Below are 19,141 nucleotides of genomic sequence, written 5' to 3'. Positions count from 1 at the left end.
CTTTGGGTCTCCTTTAGCATGGTTGAGCCTTGTTTGCACCCCCTTTTCATTTCAGCACCATTTTTCATCTTTTAGGCACAAATAGTAGTGATTTTAGCTCCATTTCTTTCCTTTTCACAAATAGTCCTCAAAACGAACATAAAACCTAAAACAATGAAAATACCAGCATAATACCAACATAAAGCAACATAATTAAGATAAAATAGGGAAATAATGTATGTAAATCAAGCCAAATATGTGATACGTTTTCGTGTTATCACTCCCCCACTTTGTCGGTCCACACACCCGCCACATTGATCCCAACAATTGAATTTCTCACATTCCTCCTTTTCATTGCCTTATGGAAAAATCTCGAATTGGAATCTCCCTCCGCAAGCCATGTGCTTCTCGCTTTTTGTCTAAGAAAAACCTCCTTAGCCTTAACCGAATCCCACACTCTAGAAGATGCAATACCTCTCTTCATGGCCAAAGAATCCACATCCACCCCACCATTGTTAGCAGCCATGAAATCTAAAGCATTAAGGTCTTTTATCGCCTCGTCCACCTCCAAATTAAGGAACCCATATGTTGCCGCATTCCACAACCTTAACTTCTCACGCACTCCCTTCAATTTCTCCTTCAAAACAAACGCGGCCTTGCCCCTGACTACAATCGAATTCCACGCATTTTCGACAAAAGGAAGAAAATTCTCATGCTTCGTCCAATCATTATAGAATTTGAACGGCTTCGGACCCCAATCCACTACCCTCCCCTTAATCCAAACTGGACAATGGTCAAAAAGATCTCTCGGTCTTACCACCTGCCCTTCAATCATCCACGCCTCCAACAGACAATCGGAAACCAAAAATCTATCTAATCTACTCATGGCTCCCCCATCCCTACTAAACCAAGTAAATTTTTTCCCCACCGCTCTCGGATCCACCACCTCCAAAACGTCAATGAAATCATTAAACTCTTCCATCTCTTGGCTTATAAGATTCAAAGCCCTCCCCTTTCTCTCCTCTGGACACTTTATAGCATTAAAATCTCCTCCGAAAACCCACGCACCCTCCGGGAAATCAGGCTTACGCTTTACCAATTCCTTCCATAACACTCTTTTTTTTGCAATTGTGCACGACGAATAAACATTCACCACATAAACATTCAAATTTTTCCATCTACCATTGAATCCCACATAACCATCTCCCGCAAAACTAAACCCCAAACCGAACAACCCTTTTCTCCACATGGATATGATACCTCCTGATCTGCCCCGCGAAGGTCTAAATGTCCATTCGACATCAGTTCCTCCCCACATTTCGTACACTACTATATCAGTAAAAGATTCAACTTTAGTTTCCTGTAACAAACACAAATCAAAACTATCCTTTCTAATAAGCGCGCCCAGGCGTTTTCTCTTGATCGGACAGCCACTCCCTCGAATATTATACGTAAGAATATTCATAATAACCCCTCTGCAGAAACCTTCTCCTTCACTGCATCTACCTCCTCTCTTCTTTCTAAATCACTAATAGCAGCCACGTACATATCAGAATCGGATCCTCCCACAACCCCAAAACCCGCGGCCTTGTCCCAGATTTTCGAAGCCAAAGACACAGATTTATCCACCACCATTTTTTTGTTAACTTGCAGCAAAGAGGATTTCGAAAGATCTTCAGATTCAATCGCCTTCCCCAACACAGATAACAATTTTGTTTTCCTAACAGACTTACGAAAACCCGCCCGACCTTTCCCCAACTCAGAATTAACATTGCCGAATTTTGATTTTCGAATACGACGGAGCGGGTAGAAGAAAGGTTTGGAACAGAGAGACTCACCGTCGCTCTCCAACGCTTGCGGCTTGCCGACACCCCTTTGTTGGCTCTGAACTCCTATTGATTCCTCCACAAAGCTACCTTCAACTTGAGAATCGATTCGGTCCGCAGACCCTTCCACAGATTCGGTAATGGGCATAAGAATTGGAGAAGAGGAATTGACTGAATTTTGTGCACGTGCCAAAGAGAGAATAGGATTCTCGTTAATCCATTTCAAAATAGAGAAAGGATCCTCACCGACTTGGCATAAATCTGGGCCGTCCATCGAGGCCAAAAATTTTGATGGCCCACTATCCACCTTACTAAGTGCCAAATCAAAAGATCCACTCCCATTCCAACTTTTATTGCGCTGTAAAGAGTTCTTACCGCCTGCCACATGTACAGATTCTCCACAAGACTTTTGAGTATTTGAAATTGTGGGGCCCCCCTTCAACTCTCCAGCCTCCAACCTAGAACCCCCTAGGTCAATATTTCTTGCAGTCCCAGTACCTACATCGTAGGTTGACTTGCATGAAAACAAACCTGAATCGCACCTGCCACCCTTATGCATGCAAACCCCATTTCCTGTTTCACACCGTCCCTGCGAACGCCTCTCAGCCACCTCCTCAAAACCACCACCACCTGTACCCTCCTCGGAACCTCCATAACCCGTTCTATCCGATTCCTCCGTCGCCGGCCCATCCAAAACTCTTCCGCTTCGTGCAAACACACTAAGCGATTCCTGCAATTCTTCAACCAGAGTGATTCTAAAAATGTTTCCATTAATCTTAACCTGCATCTTCTCATTGATAAGAGCAAGACACGAGGTTTTGATTAACAAACGAGCCATGTCAAGCCTGTTCTAATCCCGTGTACACTCATCTGACTTGATAAAGCTTCCCACAGGTTTAGAAATACATTCAAAGAACTCCTCTCCCCAAGCATGGCAAGGAATTCCGAACGCCCTAACCCACACCACCCTCTCAAGATCCACCATCGACGGCTCCCACCTAACCACCGATTGAAACCATCTCTTCAGCCAAGACTCAAAGTTGTCAAGAAGGTCCTCTAAATCTCCTTCACCCCTACCTTCCAACAAACACTTATTGGATCCAAGAGGAGTCACCTTAATATTAAAGTAACCATCCAGATCAAAAATATCTTGCATATTGAATGACAAGCCTCCTTCAATAACAGTACCTACAAAAGCCTTGTTAAACCTGTTCCACACAGCACCTTCATCACAGTTAAACACCATGTGCGTCTGTTTCCCCGCCTCAGAACCATTGCCTGCTCCGGCTACCATTGCAAAGGATCTATGGTCCCTCCGGTTATCCCTACGTTCCGAAATAACACCACCTCTAACTTGTACGCCACCATTACCCACATTCCTTGAAAACTTCAAGTGAGGCTCTCTCTTTTGAAACCTTGGAAGATTCACAAAGAGTTTACGATCACCAATGAAGATGTTGTCAAGCTTAACCGCCAACGATTCTTCACTCGCGACGTCAAAAAACCGAACGAAGCCAAACTTGTTGCCTCTACCGCTCCTATGTGCCAGAATCTCGACCTCATGAACCTCCCCGTAATCTTGGAAGACCAGCATCAAATCCTTTGCTCCCAAGTTATTAGCGAAAGAGGTGAAGAAAAAGGATGAAACCCTTCTGCCCTCCAAAACACCTTTCCCTCGCACCACATCTTTGAAAAGCTTTGGCTGCTTCCCCTCCACTACTTTCCATCCACCACCCCCACCACTTCCCATCAGGACAGAAAAGATATGAGGACCACTAGATCTCCAAAGAAAAACCTAGAGAGAAGTTGGAGTCTCTCTCTCTAACTCCAACACATCAATTCAAAACCATAATTCTGATTCATTTCATAATAAGCTCTCTTTCTAATTAACACACCAGAAAGCTTTATTGATTGTTTGTCTGATTGTATTTAGTGCACAATAAGTTTGACTTCTGAACTAATGAAACATGCTTTTATATGGGCATTGATTGAGTTCAATAATTTGATAACCTTTGCCATTTCCCCAACATAGAATTGTCTCTTGACACTTTGCCTAAGAATCAGACACACATTCCTCAAGTACCTTGATAACATTTATGTCTAAACCATTTTTTTTGAGTCAGCTCCATGTTGGTGATTGGGATCGCGGGTAAGCACAAGTCTATGATCACTCCTACAACTTTAATACATTAATCACATAATTTAATCTCTTTGATTTAGAACTTCTTGTTCATAGTGCTGGCAGATTTACCATGATGCATATTTCAAGATTTTGAAAATCTGTGGACCCAACAATGGATATTTTTTCCTGTTTTTGCTGCCATGGTGACTACAACATCAATTATATGCAGGTTCTGTCTTTATGGTTGCTTTGCATTTGTCTTATTTTTTCTATTTGACTCTAGTACATATTTTTGGTGATAGGGAGAGGTAAAGGTTTGAAGACTTTTTTGGATGTGTATTTAATTGGTGAACTAATTTTTTTAAGTTGTTGCTCTCTTTCCTGCTGATGTTTAGTGTCTTGAATGCAAGGTTAGTGACCTTATAAACTGCGGTGTGTTTATATATTTACGCCAGATATCTTTAATTCCATTGAGGGTGTTTCTTCTTAGTGGAAAGACAGAGGCGAGTGAAATTTCTTAGGCCACATTCATTATTAACGATATATCCAGTTTGTATTTCATTTTAAAATGTGAAAATCATCATCTATGTGAATAAAAGGAATTGTAAATAACTGGAGTTTGTCCTTCTGTATATTAACTAATGTAATTGATTTGTCATTTTATTTGGCAGCTAAGTTAAGGCGTCTCTCCAGCTTTGAAGCAATGGTGCCAGACACAAGGTTTGATGTTTTCTGTTTTTCAAAATTTAGTTGATTAGAACTTTCTGAAATTTAACTCTGATCATTAGTAATATCAACAAGATTAATGAGTGCAATGAATTTAAGCGTAAGTTCTCATCAACTATCTAAACAATTTGCATATTTATAACTATGTATGCATATACACTTATTTTATACATTGACTTTTAGTATAACATTTATAAAACTGAAAAATAATTTTAAAAACTTATATGCTTGTCAACAACACCTGAGTTTCTCATATCTAAATCATGTCATCGGAGTTTCTCATATCTAAATATATGATTTTTAATCATGGAATAGTATGGCATGTTTTGAAAATTTTCTTTGTAAATGGACTAATATATGTGATTGTACATAACACCATGATCTTCACTTTAATATAATATATATATATATATATATATATATATATATATATATATATATATATATATATATATATATATATATATATATATATATATATATATATATATAAGAGCTCTTCTATTTTCACTTGGTACATTATAGACATATACATGCCACAACCTTGTCATTCAGTGAACATGAAGTTGAGAACTATCAGTATGTTTGAAAATAAGTAGGTGCACAATCAGTGTGTTTTTTTCCTCTTGCGGGCTAGTGTTTATGTTTGGAAGAATGCATTTTGGTAAGTTACATGGTGCTTATTTATTCTAGGAAGATATTGAAATTTTTTGTATTTTTATGCGTACCAAATTTGGTTTTCTTTAACTTTTAGTGCTGCCAATCACCAGTGGGACGGTGAGCATTTTACGGAATTCTGTTATTCTTTGATATCAGTTTCTAAATACTTTTCATATTTATCATCACAGCCTGCGTTTGTAGAATCTTATTTATTGTCAGCAAATGTGATTTTGGTGTTGTCTACCGAAGCTACAACTCATCTTCTCCTGGATTGCGTGTTGGTATTTCAAGTGTGGGAAAGGAGTTATAACTGGTTGAATATTTTTGTATGGTTTCACTTGTTTTGTTATTGTTGTAATAGTCCCCACCGTGTGTAAACTTTATAATTTTGTACACTTGTGTGTATCCTAGATTAATACTTTTGTAATCAATGGTTCATTTTGAAGAATATATATGCGTATTCTAGCTATTTTGTGCAATAAAATTACTGTTTACTGGTTAGAAAAATATGAATGGGATGTGAGATGTTGGAAAAATATGAAAAATAAAATACAAAAGAATTACAGGAAAAACACCTTGATTTTGCTAAAAAATAACAAACATATTACATCGGGCCATTGAGGCAACTGATGTTAAAGCCTATATATTACATCGGGTCATGGGGAAACTGATGTTAAAACGTTTATAATTACATCGGGCCATTGGGGAAACAGATGTTAAATATTGCATTTTTTAAAAATTGGATTTTATTTCACATCAGACCTACAGATGTTAAATATTGCATTTTTTAAAAATTGGATTTTATTTCACATCAGACCTAACATTCAGCCGATGTGATATGTGGATTTTTCACATCGGGTTGTTGCCCGCTGTAAAATGTCTTTGATTTACTACATCGCTTGGATTTACATCGGACTTAGACCCGATGTAAAAAGTATTTTTTACCCGATGTAAAAAGTATTTTCTACACTAGTGCCCGGAATCTCAACACGCCAAAATTATCCACTTTAAAGTCATTATATGGGTTCTCTTCTCCAGTAGGTATCAAGTCCACTAATTTCACATCAAGCCTCTGATTCTCCTTAATTACATCCAAAAACTCATTATTTATCTTCAGCATACCCAATCTAACACTCTCATGTGTCATCTCACAAACCATACTCAAATCTCTAAACTGTTCAATTAGTTCCATCTCTTTTACCATTAATGCCGACATATGAATTGTCTTCCGACTCAGCGCATCCGCTACTACATTAGCCTTTCCTGGATGGTAACTCAAACTGAAATCATAGTCTTTCAAGAACTCTAACCATCTTCTCTGCCTCATGTTCAATTCCTTCTGATCAAATAGATACTTCAGACTCTTGTGATCGTTGAATACTTTGAATCTTGATCCATACAGATAATGTCTCCAAATTTTTAATACGAAAACCACTGCTGCCAATTCAAGATCATGAGTAGGATAATTCCTTTCATGCACCCTCAATTGCCGCGAAGCATAGGCTACCACTTTACCACCTTGCATTAACACTCCGCCTAGTCCCATTTTAGATGCATCACAGTACACAACAAACGGTTCACTTAGATTAGGCAGAATCAACACTGGCGCTGCTGTCAGCTTCTTCTTCAACTCTTCGAAACTTTCCTCACACGCCGCATCCCACACAAAAGCTTGAATTTTCCCAGTCAACTGAGTTAATGGCAGCGCCAAATTAGAAAATCCTTCAATAAATCTGCGATAATATCCTGCCAGACCCAAGAAGCTTCTAATCTCCGTCACCGTCTTCGGAGGTTCCCACTGAAGTACTGCACTTACTTTAGATGGGTCAACTGCTATTCCATCACCTGAAATAACATATCCTAAGAAACTCACGGTTCTCAAACAAAACTCACACTTTGAGAACTTTGCGAATAATTTGTTATCCTTCAACACTTGCAACGCAATCCTCAAGTGTTTTGCATGATCTTCTTCAGACATAGAATAAATCAATATATCATCAATGAACACCACTATGAACAAATCCAAATATGAATGAAAGATACGATTCATATACTCCATAAACACCCCCGGCGCATTAGATACTCTGAAAGGCATCACTGCATATTCGTAATGTCCGTAACGAGTTCTAAACGCAGTCTTTTGAATATCTCCATCTTTTACTCTGATCTGATGGTAACCCGATCTCAAATCAATTTTACTAAACACACGAGCACCAACAAGCTGATCCATTAAATCATCAATCCTTGGTAACGGATACTTATTCTTAATGGTCACTTTATTCAACTGACGGTAATCGATACACAAACGCATACTACCATCCTTCTTCTTCACCAATAACACTGGAGCTCCCCACGGTGACACACTCGGCCGAATAAATTTCTTATCCAGCAATTCACCAATCTGAGCCTTCAACTCTGACAATTCCGATGCAGACATCCTGTACGGCGCCATAGAAATAGGCCTAGTACCAGGAACAAGATCAATAGAAAATTCAACTTCCCTCTCTGGAGGTAACTCTGTAATATCATCAGGAAATACTTCAAGAAATTCATTCACCACCGGTATCTCTTTAATTGATGTTTTGTTCTCAACAGACAGTGAAGCAAACACAGCAAACATCTTAGCTTCATCCTCCAACAATATTCTCATCTCCTTGGTAGATAACGAATCCGCCAATGCTTCCTCTTCAGGAGTAAGGAACAACAACCTCTTCCTAAAGCAGTTAATATACACACGATTGAACTCTAACCAGTTCATTCCCAAAATAACATCCAGATTAGTGAGTGGCAAACAAATCAAGTCCACTCCGAAATCCGTATCAAAGATAGTGAACGGACAATTCAAGCATGCTAAAGAAGTAACCACAGAACCAATAGATGGATTTTCAATAGTCATCTTCCGATCTAAAGTAGAAGGCACAGGTCCTAATCTCTTCACACAGTCAACATAAATGAACGAGTGGGTCGCACCCGTATCGATAATAGCAATCAAAGGAGTGTTATGGATGAAACAAGTACCTTTGACCAACCGGTCCTCATCGGTAGATTGGGTCCCTACCAATGCAAACACCTTCCCATAAGTCTGAGACTTCTTTGGCTTCTGATAGTGAGTGGTGATGTGACCCTGCTCAGCACAGTTGTAGCAAGTAGGCACGCCGGTTCTACAATCCTCCACGACATGACCTGTTTTTCCACACTTGAAGCACTTCTTCATGTCTTTCTGACATTCATTAGCAAGGTGCCCCTTGTAACACCCTTCTAAACCCCCGCGGAAAATACAATAATAATCAGAGTAAACATGAAATACAAGGATGTCACAACTTCTTTAACATAAAATACCATAGTCCTTTGTCATGCCACACGAGGAACCATTTAACATAAATACAATTCATGTTCAACACAGCGGATTATAATTCATAACATTGCATATTCATCATCATTCATGCAAGTTACTCTAATACAATTATAAAACAACAAAGCCAACAAAGTAATTCGTCTCTAAACTAGCGTTCCCCAGTGTTACAATCAGAGCATGACTCGACACGAACTACGGGCTAGCCTACAAGCTATCTTCACCCAATCAAGACGCCGCTACATCCTTAATCTGAAATCATCAAAGTAAGGGTGAGTTTCATTCAAATTAATAAGCATTATGCAATCATAAGCAATAAAATCTCATAGTAATTATCATCCACTCAATCATACACATAATCGGAATTATTACAACAAGCAAGCATCAATCCAACAATATTGGCCATCGGCCCACAACTCATCAATTTCATCAATGATCAAGTTATATTAACAACATCTTCTCAATACATCAATCATGTAAACACACCAAGGCATAACACTGGATCTCATCCAATCATGTTATAACCAATGCATATGATGCAACTGACACTATGCATGTGGTACCAAAATTCGTGAATCGCATTCACAGGACTTCTCTCTTTGATACTGCCCTCTAGTCGCTCACACCCCACATGGGCACACGACTACTGCCTCATCGCTCACACCCCATATGGGCACACGATGACTTCCCGCTAATCTCCGCACAATGGGAATTAGCCTTCCAATGCAAATGATTTATGAATAATGCACACATGACACATACTTACATCTTCATACATCATCATCATTCCGATGCTTAACATCGCTTAACACCTCTTACCAATAAGGTCACAACAAGTATGTACATGTTTAAGCATCATTCAATCATTCACATACATACACCACATCATCACAATAACATACACATCATAGTAATGTTAATTGCCACCATAACCAACATATTAATATTAACAACATATTAATATTCACAATCATCAATCATCACCATCATCATACATCGTTACATCTATCATCATTACACACCATGTAATAAATTGATAAAACAACTCAACAACATAATCACAAAACATGTATTCATTTACGACATGTTATAAACCAACATCACCCAATGAATATCATGATCCCATCACCAATACAAAACATGTGTCAATAATCATATATAAATAAGCACATATACATATACTATATTCCAATTCATCAATGATCAAATCGAATTAAAATAAAGTTGGCCACTGCCCATTTCATCACTTTATCAAATAAAGCATCTCATTAGCTTCGCAACGCCCAAAACGGGACATAAAACAGATACACGGATCAAAAGTTACGGGTTTTTAAAGATAAAACATTTTTAGAAAATATGCTGCAGAACCCGGGTTGTCCCTACGTGGGAACCGGTTCCTGGCAGCTTCAAAGTCTCGTCTCTGGTTTTTACTATGGGAACCGGGTTGTCCCTACATGGGAACCGGTTCCCAGCTACCCAGAATCCATATTTCTCTGTTTTTACAAGGGGGAACCGGTTCGTCCCACATGGGAACCGGTTCCTACGTACCTGCACAGCAAAAATCACCATTTTGACAGCATTTACCATATCCCATTTCCCCAATTTCAGGTACATACGAACATACACACAATTATCATTGATTTTCACACAATTACACATTTCAAACAAGTTATTGACATGTATTAACATCATATATCACAAGTATCAACAGAATCATGTCAATTCATACAAGATTATCAAAACCTAACAAAATTCCCAACCCGACACGTACGATTGAACTAGACCACAATCCTAATCAATCATACTACCTACAATCACATAAGGAATACTAACCCGAAGAATCCTGTAATACGGTGAACTGACTTTTTATCGATCGAAAATGTCGCGGTTAAGCATGAGTCGCCACCGACTTTTATTTTATCCAAACCAAATCAGAAAGGCAAAAAGAAACAGAAAAAAACCTTTTAAAGAAATCTAAGTTTGGGGGGTAATTTATGCAAAGGGAAGGTGTAAGGCACCCTTTGCATCCATGGTTTTCCATGGGCTCTTAATTGCTTTGCTTGCTCGTTTGTTTAGAAAATGTAGATGAAAGAGATAGGGACTTTAGCTCGTAAATGAGCGTAGCCCTTTTGAAAAATTATGAGAAAGAATATAATGAAAGTTTGAGCATTGCAAGGCAATTAGGGGCAATTACCTTAAACTCAGATGATAGGTCTCTTTTTAGCCTTTCAGAATGAAAGGGTCTATCCTTGCCATAAGAGGGCAGGAAGCCTTTCGTTTGGAGGTTGAAGGGTCGTCGAAGCATCCTTTGCCATAAAACTGTCCCATGCCATAGAAGGGCAGGTAGTCTAAGGCAAGGATCAGAATAAGCCATTTTTCCGTTAGGCAACCAGAAGATACCTCAGCCACTTTCCGTAGGCAACATCCGAGGGTCGAGGTCATAATTGTGTATCGAAGGCAGCATCATTTAGGGTCGCATGACCTTTTATTATCGAGGCAGCATGGCTGAGGTATCCTCAAATTCGAGGGACATAGCTTATTCTGCAAAAAACACAAGGCAACAGGCAACAAGGCAACAGGCAACAAGGCAACAGAGAGAGGTTACCCAAAAGCGTGCGTGTGTGCACCAATCACGTGATTATATTCAATTATATTATCTTGTAAATTAGTGATTCTAAATTCAATTCATGGTTGCCACTCCCTATTTTACTAACCACGCAGATAATATAAGGCAAGAAACAGTAATATGGGGGAGGGAAATTGTAACCAGCGGATCCCTTAATAGGGTTTGACACAAGTAATAATTAAACAGAAAAATAAAAGGTTAGGGTTTAGGGTTACCAAACTCGTGGCTTTGGCAATTTGACATACCCTGGAAAAGGCAAACAAAATAGGGTGAGTGCATTTATCGGTTCGAAGGCGAACACAGTCAACCCTAAAAATAAGGATATAATGTATTTAAAATAAAAATAAACAAAAGTACTTAGCTTGATTTGATCTGATAGGGTTGGCAGGAAGCCTCGGGGGTAACCCTAAAAAATGGCAAAGGCAAATAATAGGTGAATGTATGCACAGTTCAAAAAGGGTTAAAAGGGTAAACCCTAATTAAAAGGAAACAAAATTGACTTTTAAAGTAAATTAAATAAAATTAAATACTTAGCTTTGTGCAGGGTATGGCGCGTAATCGGAGGAAAACCTATTGTTAACCCTGGAAAAAAATGCACAAAGGAAAATATCTCAGTGTATGGAGTGATCTCCGCAAACCCTGATTAGGGTACAAGTTAATCATGATTAATAGAATAAATAAGGAGCCAAATTAATTAATTATTGGTTTTTAACCTAATTAATTAAATCGGAAAAATAGAATTTCGATTAAATTACCTAACCCTAATATATATTTTAATAAAATGATTACAATTAATTAAATAATTAAAACAAATTAAAACATTTAAATCCAATAAAGTTATTAATATTTAAAATAAATAACTATTTTTATTCTAAGGTTTTATATAAAAAGGAGTTTTTAAAACCAATTTTATTAAAAGGAAAATTTAAAAGAGTTTTTGTAATAGATAAATAAACAAAATAAAGAAAATAAGTTGTACAATTAAAAAGTAAGAACACTTAGCTGTAATCTAGCGTGGTAGGATCTTGATGGAACACCATGGGTCTGCAACCTGGCGTGCGTTGGATCTGAGCTTCGAGAAGATCTGACGAGTGCGATGTGAGGGTGTACCAGTGGCTGACGAGGATGCGCGCGCTGGATCTGTAGGTGAATAATGTGGTAAAAATATGCGTCGCTCGTGGGTATCGAACCCGAGCACTTCTTGTCACCAACCAACACTCTTTACCAACTGTGCTGTCAACGTGAGCTGATAACATATTTGAACAAGATTAATTAAAAAAAAAAGTCAGTTTTTGAATAATGGAACGTGCGCCCAGCCATGTCGTCTTCTCCACTTGCTGTGTTTTTTTTCTGGAATTTTGCTACGAACGGGCTATAGACTGGCTGCGATTTTTTGGTGATTAAAACCTGTGAAATTCACAACTTAACCAAAACGACAACAAAATTAGATTTAAAGGCATGATTCAATTGCAAATATTCTCCTGAACTCAATGAAACCGTCAATTTTATCCAATTCCATCTTAACTACAACACCCCCAATTCGGAGCTTGCAAAAACCTAACAATGGTGGTTTCTAAATCCTGCAACGAAAAGCCAATCAAAATATCCAAGAAGCATCAAAATACTATTGTAATCATGAATAAATAATCAAATCGAATGCAAAGCGCATGTATATACGGAATCGAATCGAAAAAATATATGACTCGCTTTTGATCATGAATTCACGTTCTGGAAGCTTTCATCGATGATGATGGCGGGTTTATGTTCAGAAAGCAACGATGAACTGATCGAGGTACATTATATGGCTTGAATTGAGTTGCAATGTAGAAACCGAACTCGGACTTTTCTTGGAATTTTGAGAGCAGCGTCCAAGTTCTTGAGGCTGCACCCGAATCCTTCTTTTTTTTGCTGAACGTATTTGATATGTATATGAGGACCAATTTAGGTTTTCCTTTTTTATGGGCTTGGATCTCACTTCCTTTTGGAGAGAAATTTTTTGATTCAAATCCCATTCTTCTCTTCCCAATCTTGCTTTGTACGAAAATTTGATTGATAATTTGGAGATTTGGTCACCTCATATGAATGGAAAACAAATCCATTTATTTTATATATTTTTAATAATTTACTTAATATTTATATGAATATAAATTCAAATAAACATGAATAAATATTATGAGATAATGGATTTAAAGGCTCCTTTTAATATTATGGGCTTGTTTAGAAACCAAATGATGGGTCCATCAGTCACAAAATATCAAATTTACTCAAATTGACTTTCCATTTATTTTCTCAAAATCAATCAACTTGTGCAAGCCATAACTCTCTCAATTTTTATTATATGGAAGTGTTCTTGAGCTTTGTACTTCAAATGAACTTGGGTAAAATGTGGTGGGCAAATTTTGGGGTATGACAGCTGCCCCTGTTCAATTATCTTAAACCTGAAGATGTAGAGTGGTTTGTGTGCCAGTCGGTATCTGAAGGTGGAAGATGATTGAACACTAGAATACCAAGAAATTTGCCCTATTTGCAGTAGGGACTTTTTGTCGGAGATGGGCTTGTAGATGCCATCTGGTAGTTGTTGGAGTATGGATTGTTGCGAAATTTCTGCTTTTGCCGTCTTCTCTCTTTTGAATGTTGAGGAACCGTCAAAGGTATCGACTCAAATCTGTGTTGGGTTATTTAAGGAACCGTCAAAGGTATCGACTTAAATTCGAAGCATATTGTTGAGGCACCGTCAAAGGTATCGACTCAGATATGCAGGTAGGTTGTATAAGGAACCGTCAAAGGTGTCGACTTATATCTGAGGTGTGTTGTTAAGGAACCGTCAAAGGTGTCGACTTAACTCTTGATGTGGGTTGTTAAGGAACCGTCAAAGGTGTCGACTTAACTTTGAAGCATATCATTGAGGCACCGTCAAAGGTATCGACTCAGATATGTAGATAGATTGTATAAGGAACCGTCAAAGGTGTCGACTTATATCTGAAGTGTGTTGTTAAGGAACCGTCAAAGGTGTCGACTTAACTCTTGATATATTAAGGAACCGTCAAAGGTGTCGACTTAATACCTGAGAATAGATTTGTTAAGGAACCGTCAAAGGTATCGACTTAACTCTTGATGTATTAAGGAACCGTCAAAGGTGTCGACTTAACTCTTGATGTGGGTTTGTTAAGGAACCGTCAAAGGTATCGACTTAACTCTGAAGATGGATCATTAAGGAACCGTCCAAGGTATCGACTTAATTCTTGAAAGTAGAGACATTAATATCCTGAAAAGTAAAGGTTAGTTTTCTTATGTCATGAGAAATTTTGTATGTCATGCATGAGTTTATTATGAAGTTATGTATGCAATGCATGAATATGTTTGTGTCATATGGTATGTGATTATGATCCATGTTGTTTTAGTCGAAAAAATAAATCTCCATGTCTTCGTGATTTTGATATCTGATTTCGTCTTGAAGATGCTCAGCTGGGGATTTATGGTTTCTGCTTGGGGATGATCAGTAGTTTGATGTACCCAGATTTAGGGATATTAATAAATCATGTTGGAGAAGAGCAAAGTGTCGGAGAACAGGTGGTATTGAAGATGTAAACTCTGTTGGGGAGCCATGTCTTTGTCGGGCCGAGTGTGTTTGAAGATATCTTCTAGAGGATTGCTCTGTGGGGATATGATCTTGTGAAATCGGAATTGCGGGAAGGCATGGATGCCTTGAATATTTCCCCCAGTATTATAGTGACTACCATTCCTGGATTTGATTAGGACATGCCACTGAGTATTTGATAAAGATGTAAAACTAGACTTGCATAGATTTGCCCCTGCTAGTAGGAACTTTGGAAAGATTCGCCTCGCGAGGACTTTATGAAAGGTACACTATGGGTGATATGCTCCCAGCGCTCATAGGCTCAAGACAATGTCCCATGGTGATTGGGGGGTATCTTTAGATATACTTGGATGTATGCCCCTGATTGTTCGAGCATCCATGAGAGATTCTCGGAATCTTGACTTGATTGCCCCAGATTGATCGGGAAATAGTTTGAAGTCCACTTGGGATGAATGCCTTTGACTTTTGGCATTTTGAGAGATTCTTCGAATCTTGACTTGATTGCCCCGGATTGATTGGGCAAAACATGTCATGCCCCTTGTATACGTAAGAGACATGGCTTCTTGGAGTGATTTTGTTTGTCGGGATAACTTTCAGTCATTAGCCCTACCCTGTGCAAATTTATTCTGATGCTAACATTTGAAATTACGTAGCAGAATATGTTTAATAATGAATTCATGAGATGCAATGCATACGTTTGTCTTGAGTTTAAAAAAAAAAAACATTAAAACAAGAGATGTAAAAGCATGATATTTGTAAAACATGCTATTTTTTGTAGAAGCGAAATATCCACTCAGCATTTTAGTAAACCTTAAGGAGTCAGGATACCTTTTTGGTGACAGTATGCTTTCGAACTAACCATGCTTCAATTAGGACTTTCAAGGGTTGTAACGTGGCTTGGTTCACGGTTTTAAGAAACAAAGGATAAAGGCTCAAAGTTTATTTGTACCCACCCCTCTTCGTGATGTTCTTCGATCCTAAGCTCAGTTAATTCGACTTATGCATTCAAGTTCCAAGAGACTTTTGGATTTGCACCTTTGATAATGATGATGGTTCACAAGCAAAGATAACTTTTGAGATGGCAGTCACTTCTTCCTTTTGGTAGTTACAACATTGTGTTGTTCAGGAACTTATTGACTTCTCTGTTTTCATCCTTTTGATATCCCTAACTTTTGCCTGAACTGTTTTTTTCTTTTTAGATTACAGTCAGCGGGATGCCTTGATTTTTGCCTAAGTCACCTTTTTGATTTTTGACTTAGCAGGCTTTTCTTGGTGTATATGTTTTTTCATTTTTTCCTTTTTGAAAGATATTGACTGCCTTGTTTGATGATTGATGAACCATCATTGTCTTTTCATTGACATCTCCAACACTCCTTTGATGTGTGCGGATGAATGCTTGTGATTGAAATCCTTGTTGAAAGGTGTACTGAATGATTCTCTTAAAATAGAATGCACAGCCAAATTAAACTGAGAACTACCCTGCCCCAGGTTATGATCAAGGGTTTTAATACAAAAAAAGAAACTTCTACTTCTTAGGCTCAAAGGGGGTTGACGAGGGATTAACATCCTTATATCTCCGCTGTTTAGGAATCGAAACAATGCCTGTACATCGTCAGCATAGTCTGTTCAAAAGCATACTATATGAGGTTGCGATATCGTTTTCGTCATCCTCCCTTAAAAGGCTTACAGCTTAGCAGGAGTTGAGTATCACAAAACATATGTAGAGTAACGACATAATTTAAAAAGAGTGATAGCGAAATAATTTATTCAAGACAAACATATGCAATGCACTGATGATGATTATTAAAACAAATAATGTCTATCATAATTGGAGTGTTTAAACAAACAGAATAGAAATTGCAAATGAAAGTAAATCTAATGATCTAAAAAGTTCATCCTTCTAGGTATCAATCAATCTTTTTGTGATTAGGCATAGGAGTAATGATCACCACAGGAGTCTTGGGATGATAGAATTCAATTTCACCAGCATCAATCATGTCTTGAATCTTGTTCTTCAATGGCCAACAATCATTCGTATCATGCCCAGGGCTATTGGAGTGATATGCGCACCTCGCATTGGGCTTGTAGCTAGGGGCGGAAGTGTTAGGCTTTACAGGAGGATCCCTTAAAGTAATCAAGTTCTCTCTCAGCAAATGTTGTAATGCCTGAGCCAGTGACATGTTGATCTTTGTAAACTGACGTTTAGATGTATCTGACTTGCGTCTTTGTTGCGGAGCTAGTGTAGAGGTCAGAACTGTCCCCACAGATTAGTTGGGTTCATTGCGACCTTTCCGATTGTACCCAGTATTGGCCATATGAGGTTTCTCAGGTGAATTGAAGTCAATGATCTTGCAATCAATGAGGTCTTGGATCATGTGCTTCAACGGTCCACAATCCTCTGTATCATGACCAGGACTGTTTGAATGATAAGCACATCTTGCATGGTACTTGTACCCAGGAGCGGGATTAGTAGGAAGTGGATATGGAGGCAACAGAGTTATCAAGTTCTGATTGAGCAGTTGTTGCAGAGCTTGAGACAGCGGCATATGTAATGGAGTAAATGACCGCTTAGGCTTGGATCTCTGATTATCTTGACCACCTTGATACTTATATTGATTCTTCTCCTTCTCGATCAGAAGTGCCTTCAATTCTTCTTGCCCCTTGGCCAAGTGAAAGATTACTTTTTGGAACTGGTTATTCTGAGCCTGAAGATTTTTGACAATTGTTCGAGATCCATCTTTGTTACTGAAATAAACAGCACAAAGATGAGGCATTTGTCTTTATGAAACCTGTGATGCGATGTTTATGAATGGTATGATTATGCATATGCAATGTTTTCAAGGACCTTAAAATTTAAATTCACTTTAAACAAGAAAGAAAGAACAAGCTTTGTTAATAATAATAATAATAATTAAATTGTACTTTAGTTTATGGTTCTTTGCCATTTTGGCTTACAAAAGTAAATATGTAAACAACTAGGAATAATAATAACAATAAACTAGAATTTCTTCAAGCTTCCCATGGACGCTTCCTCTTTGATCCGATGAAGTTGTTGACGTTCTGTTCTGCTTGAAGTAGCCTTGTGAGTTCTAACACTTGTTTCTCTTTGGCGCGGAATTGAGCCTCAAAAGTATCCCTTTCTTCTTTCAATTGAACCCATGACTTTTGTAGTTCTTCTAGATCAGTGGGCATGTCTGGATGGAGAACAACCAAAGGAACCTTTTCTTCACATTCAGGTTCAACAATCACAGGTCTAACATAAGGATATGGCATGACAAAACGTTGAGCGCGAGTGCGTACCCATCTAAGATAAGGTTCCGAGGGAAGGGAGTTCTTTTGCCCCCAACTTTTGCTATCCACCCTGTACACCTTGTTCCAAGCGCGTATGAACTCTTGGCGTTGATTACGAACATCTTCTTCATAGTTGAAAACAACCCCTTCAATGAGCAAGTGATGAGGACCATCCCTTCGAGCATAACCAAATTGTCGTAGAGCTAATGAAGGATTGTAGGTGATTCCTCCTCTAATGCCAAGGAGAGGCACATTAGGGAATTTCCCACAATGATCGATGATAGTGACGTACTCTTGAGACATAACATGCCAACGGATATCTGAGTGAGAAAGTGACATGATTCTTCGAGACCATTGCATCTTTTGATCGTTTCTGACTACTGAGCGTGGAAGGTGCGAAATAAACCACCTAGCCAGCAAGGGTGTGCAACACATAAGAGTCCCTCGCTTTTTCATGGTACGAGAGTGAAGAGAATGTAGAATATCTCCAAGTAGTGTAGGTACGGGATTGTGAGTCAGAAAAATCTTGATTGCATGCACATCAATGAATTGATCAGGATTAGGAAACAAAACCAAACTATATATCAATAAAGCCAAAACGTCTTCAAAAGCATGGTAGCTCATGGCCTTCAGAAATTGTCGAGCTTTTCCAAATAAGAATTTGGCTGAGAGACCTTCTACTCCATTCTTGGTGTCCCAGTTGGAGGCGATGTCTGATCTCTTTAGGTGAAGTGCAGCAGCAATAGTCTCGAGTTTCGGAGTGCTTTCCAATCCAGTAAAGGGCAGATGCTTAGATATAGGTACACCAAGTAAGTTTGAGAACTCCTCCAAAGTAGGTACCAACTGATAATCCGGAAAAGTGAAGCAATGATGTTCGGGATCAAAGAATTGGCATAAGACTCTCATCATATCTTCTTCAAATTGAGAGGTGACCAGTCGAAGAAGATAACCATGTCTTTCA

General features: G+C 38.4%; 2 protein-coding genes across 2 annotated transcripts; both read right to left on the bottom strand.

Annotated features, from left to right (window-relative positions):
* Positions 1-256: 256 nt before the first annotated feature.
* LOC131624421 (uncharacterized) lies at positions 257-1,444 on the bottom strand. The gene has a single exon (XM_058895362.1). It carries the CDS (start codon positions 1,442-1,444, stop codon positions 257-259), a length of 1,188 nt encoding a protein of 395 aa, XP_058751345.1.
* A 1,211-nt stretch (positions 1,445-2,655) lies between these two features.
* On the bottom strand, positions 2,656-3,555 carry LOC131624420 (uncharacterized). Its single transcript, XM_058895361.1, has one exon. It carries the CDS (start codon positions 3,553-3,555, stop codon positions 2,656-2,658), a length of 900 nt encoding a protein of 299 aa, XP_058751344.1.
* Between the last annotated feature and the right edge of the window lie 15,586 nt (positions 3,556-19,141).

This window comes from Vicia villosa, unplaced genomic scaffold, assembly GCF_029867415.1.
Source record: "Vicia villosa cultivar HV-30 ecotype Madison, WI unplaced genomic scaffold, Vvil1.0 ctg.000121F_1_1, whole genome shotgun sequence".
Lineage (NCBI taxonomy): Eukaryota > Viridiplantae > Streptophyta > Magnoliopsida > Fabales > Fabaceae > Vicia > Vicia villosa.
The sequence above is the reverse complement of the archived record's forward strand: the minus strand, read 5'-3'. Positions and strand labels throughout refer to the sequence as shown.

Bases quoted from the DNA above. Each gene is read 5' to 3' on its own strand.
- LOC131624421 (XM_058895362.1), bottom strand. From the start codon at position 1,444: ATGAATATTCTTACGTATAATATTCGAGGGAGTGGCTGTCCGATCAAG.
- LOC131624420 (XM_058895361.1), bottom strand. From the start codon at position 3,555: ATGGGAAGTGGTGGGGGTGGTGGATGGAAAGTAGTGGAGGGGAAGCAG.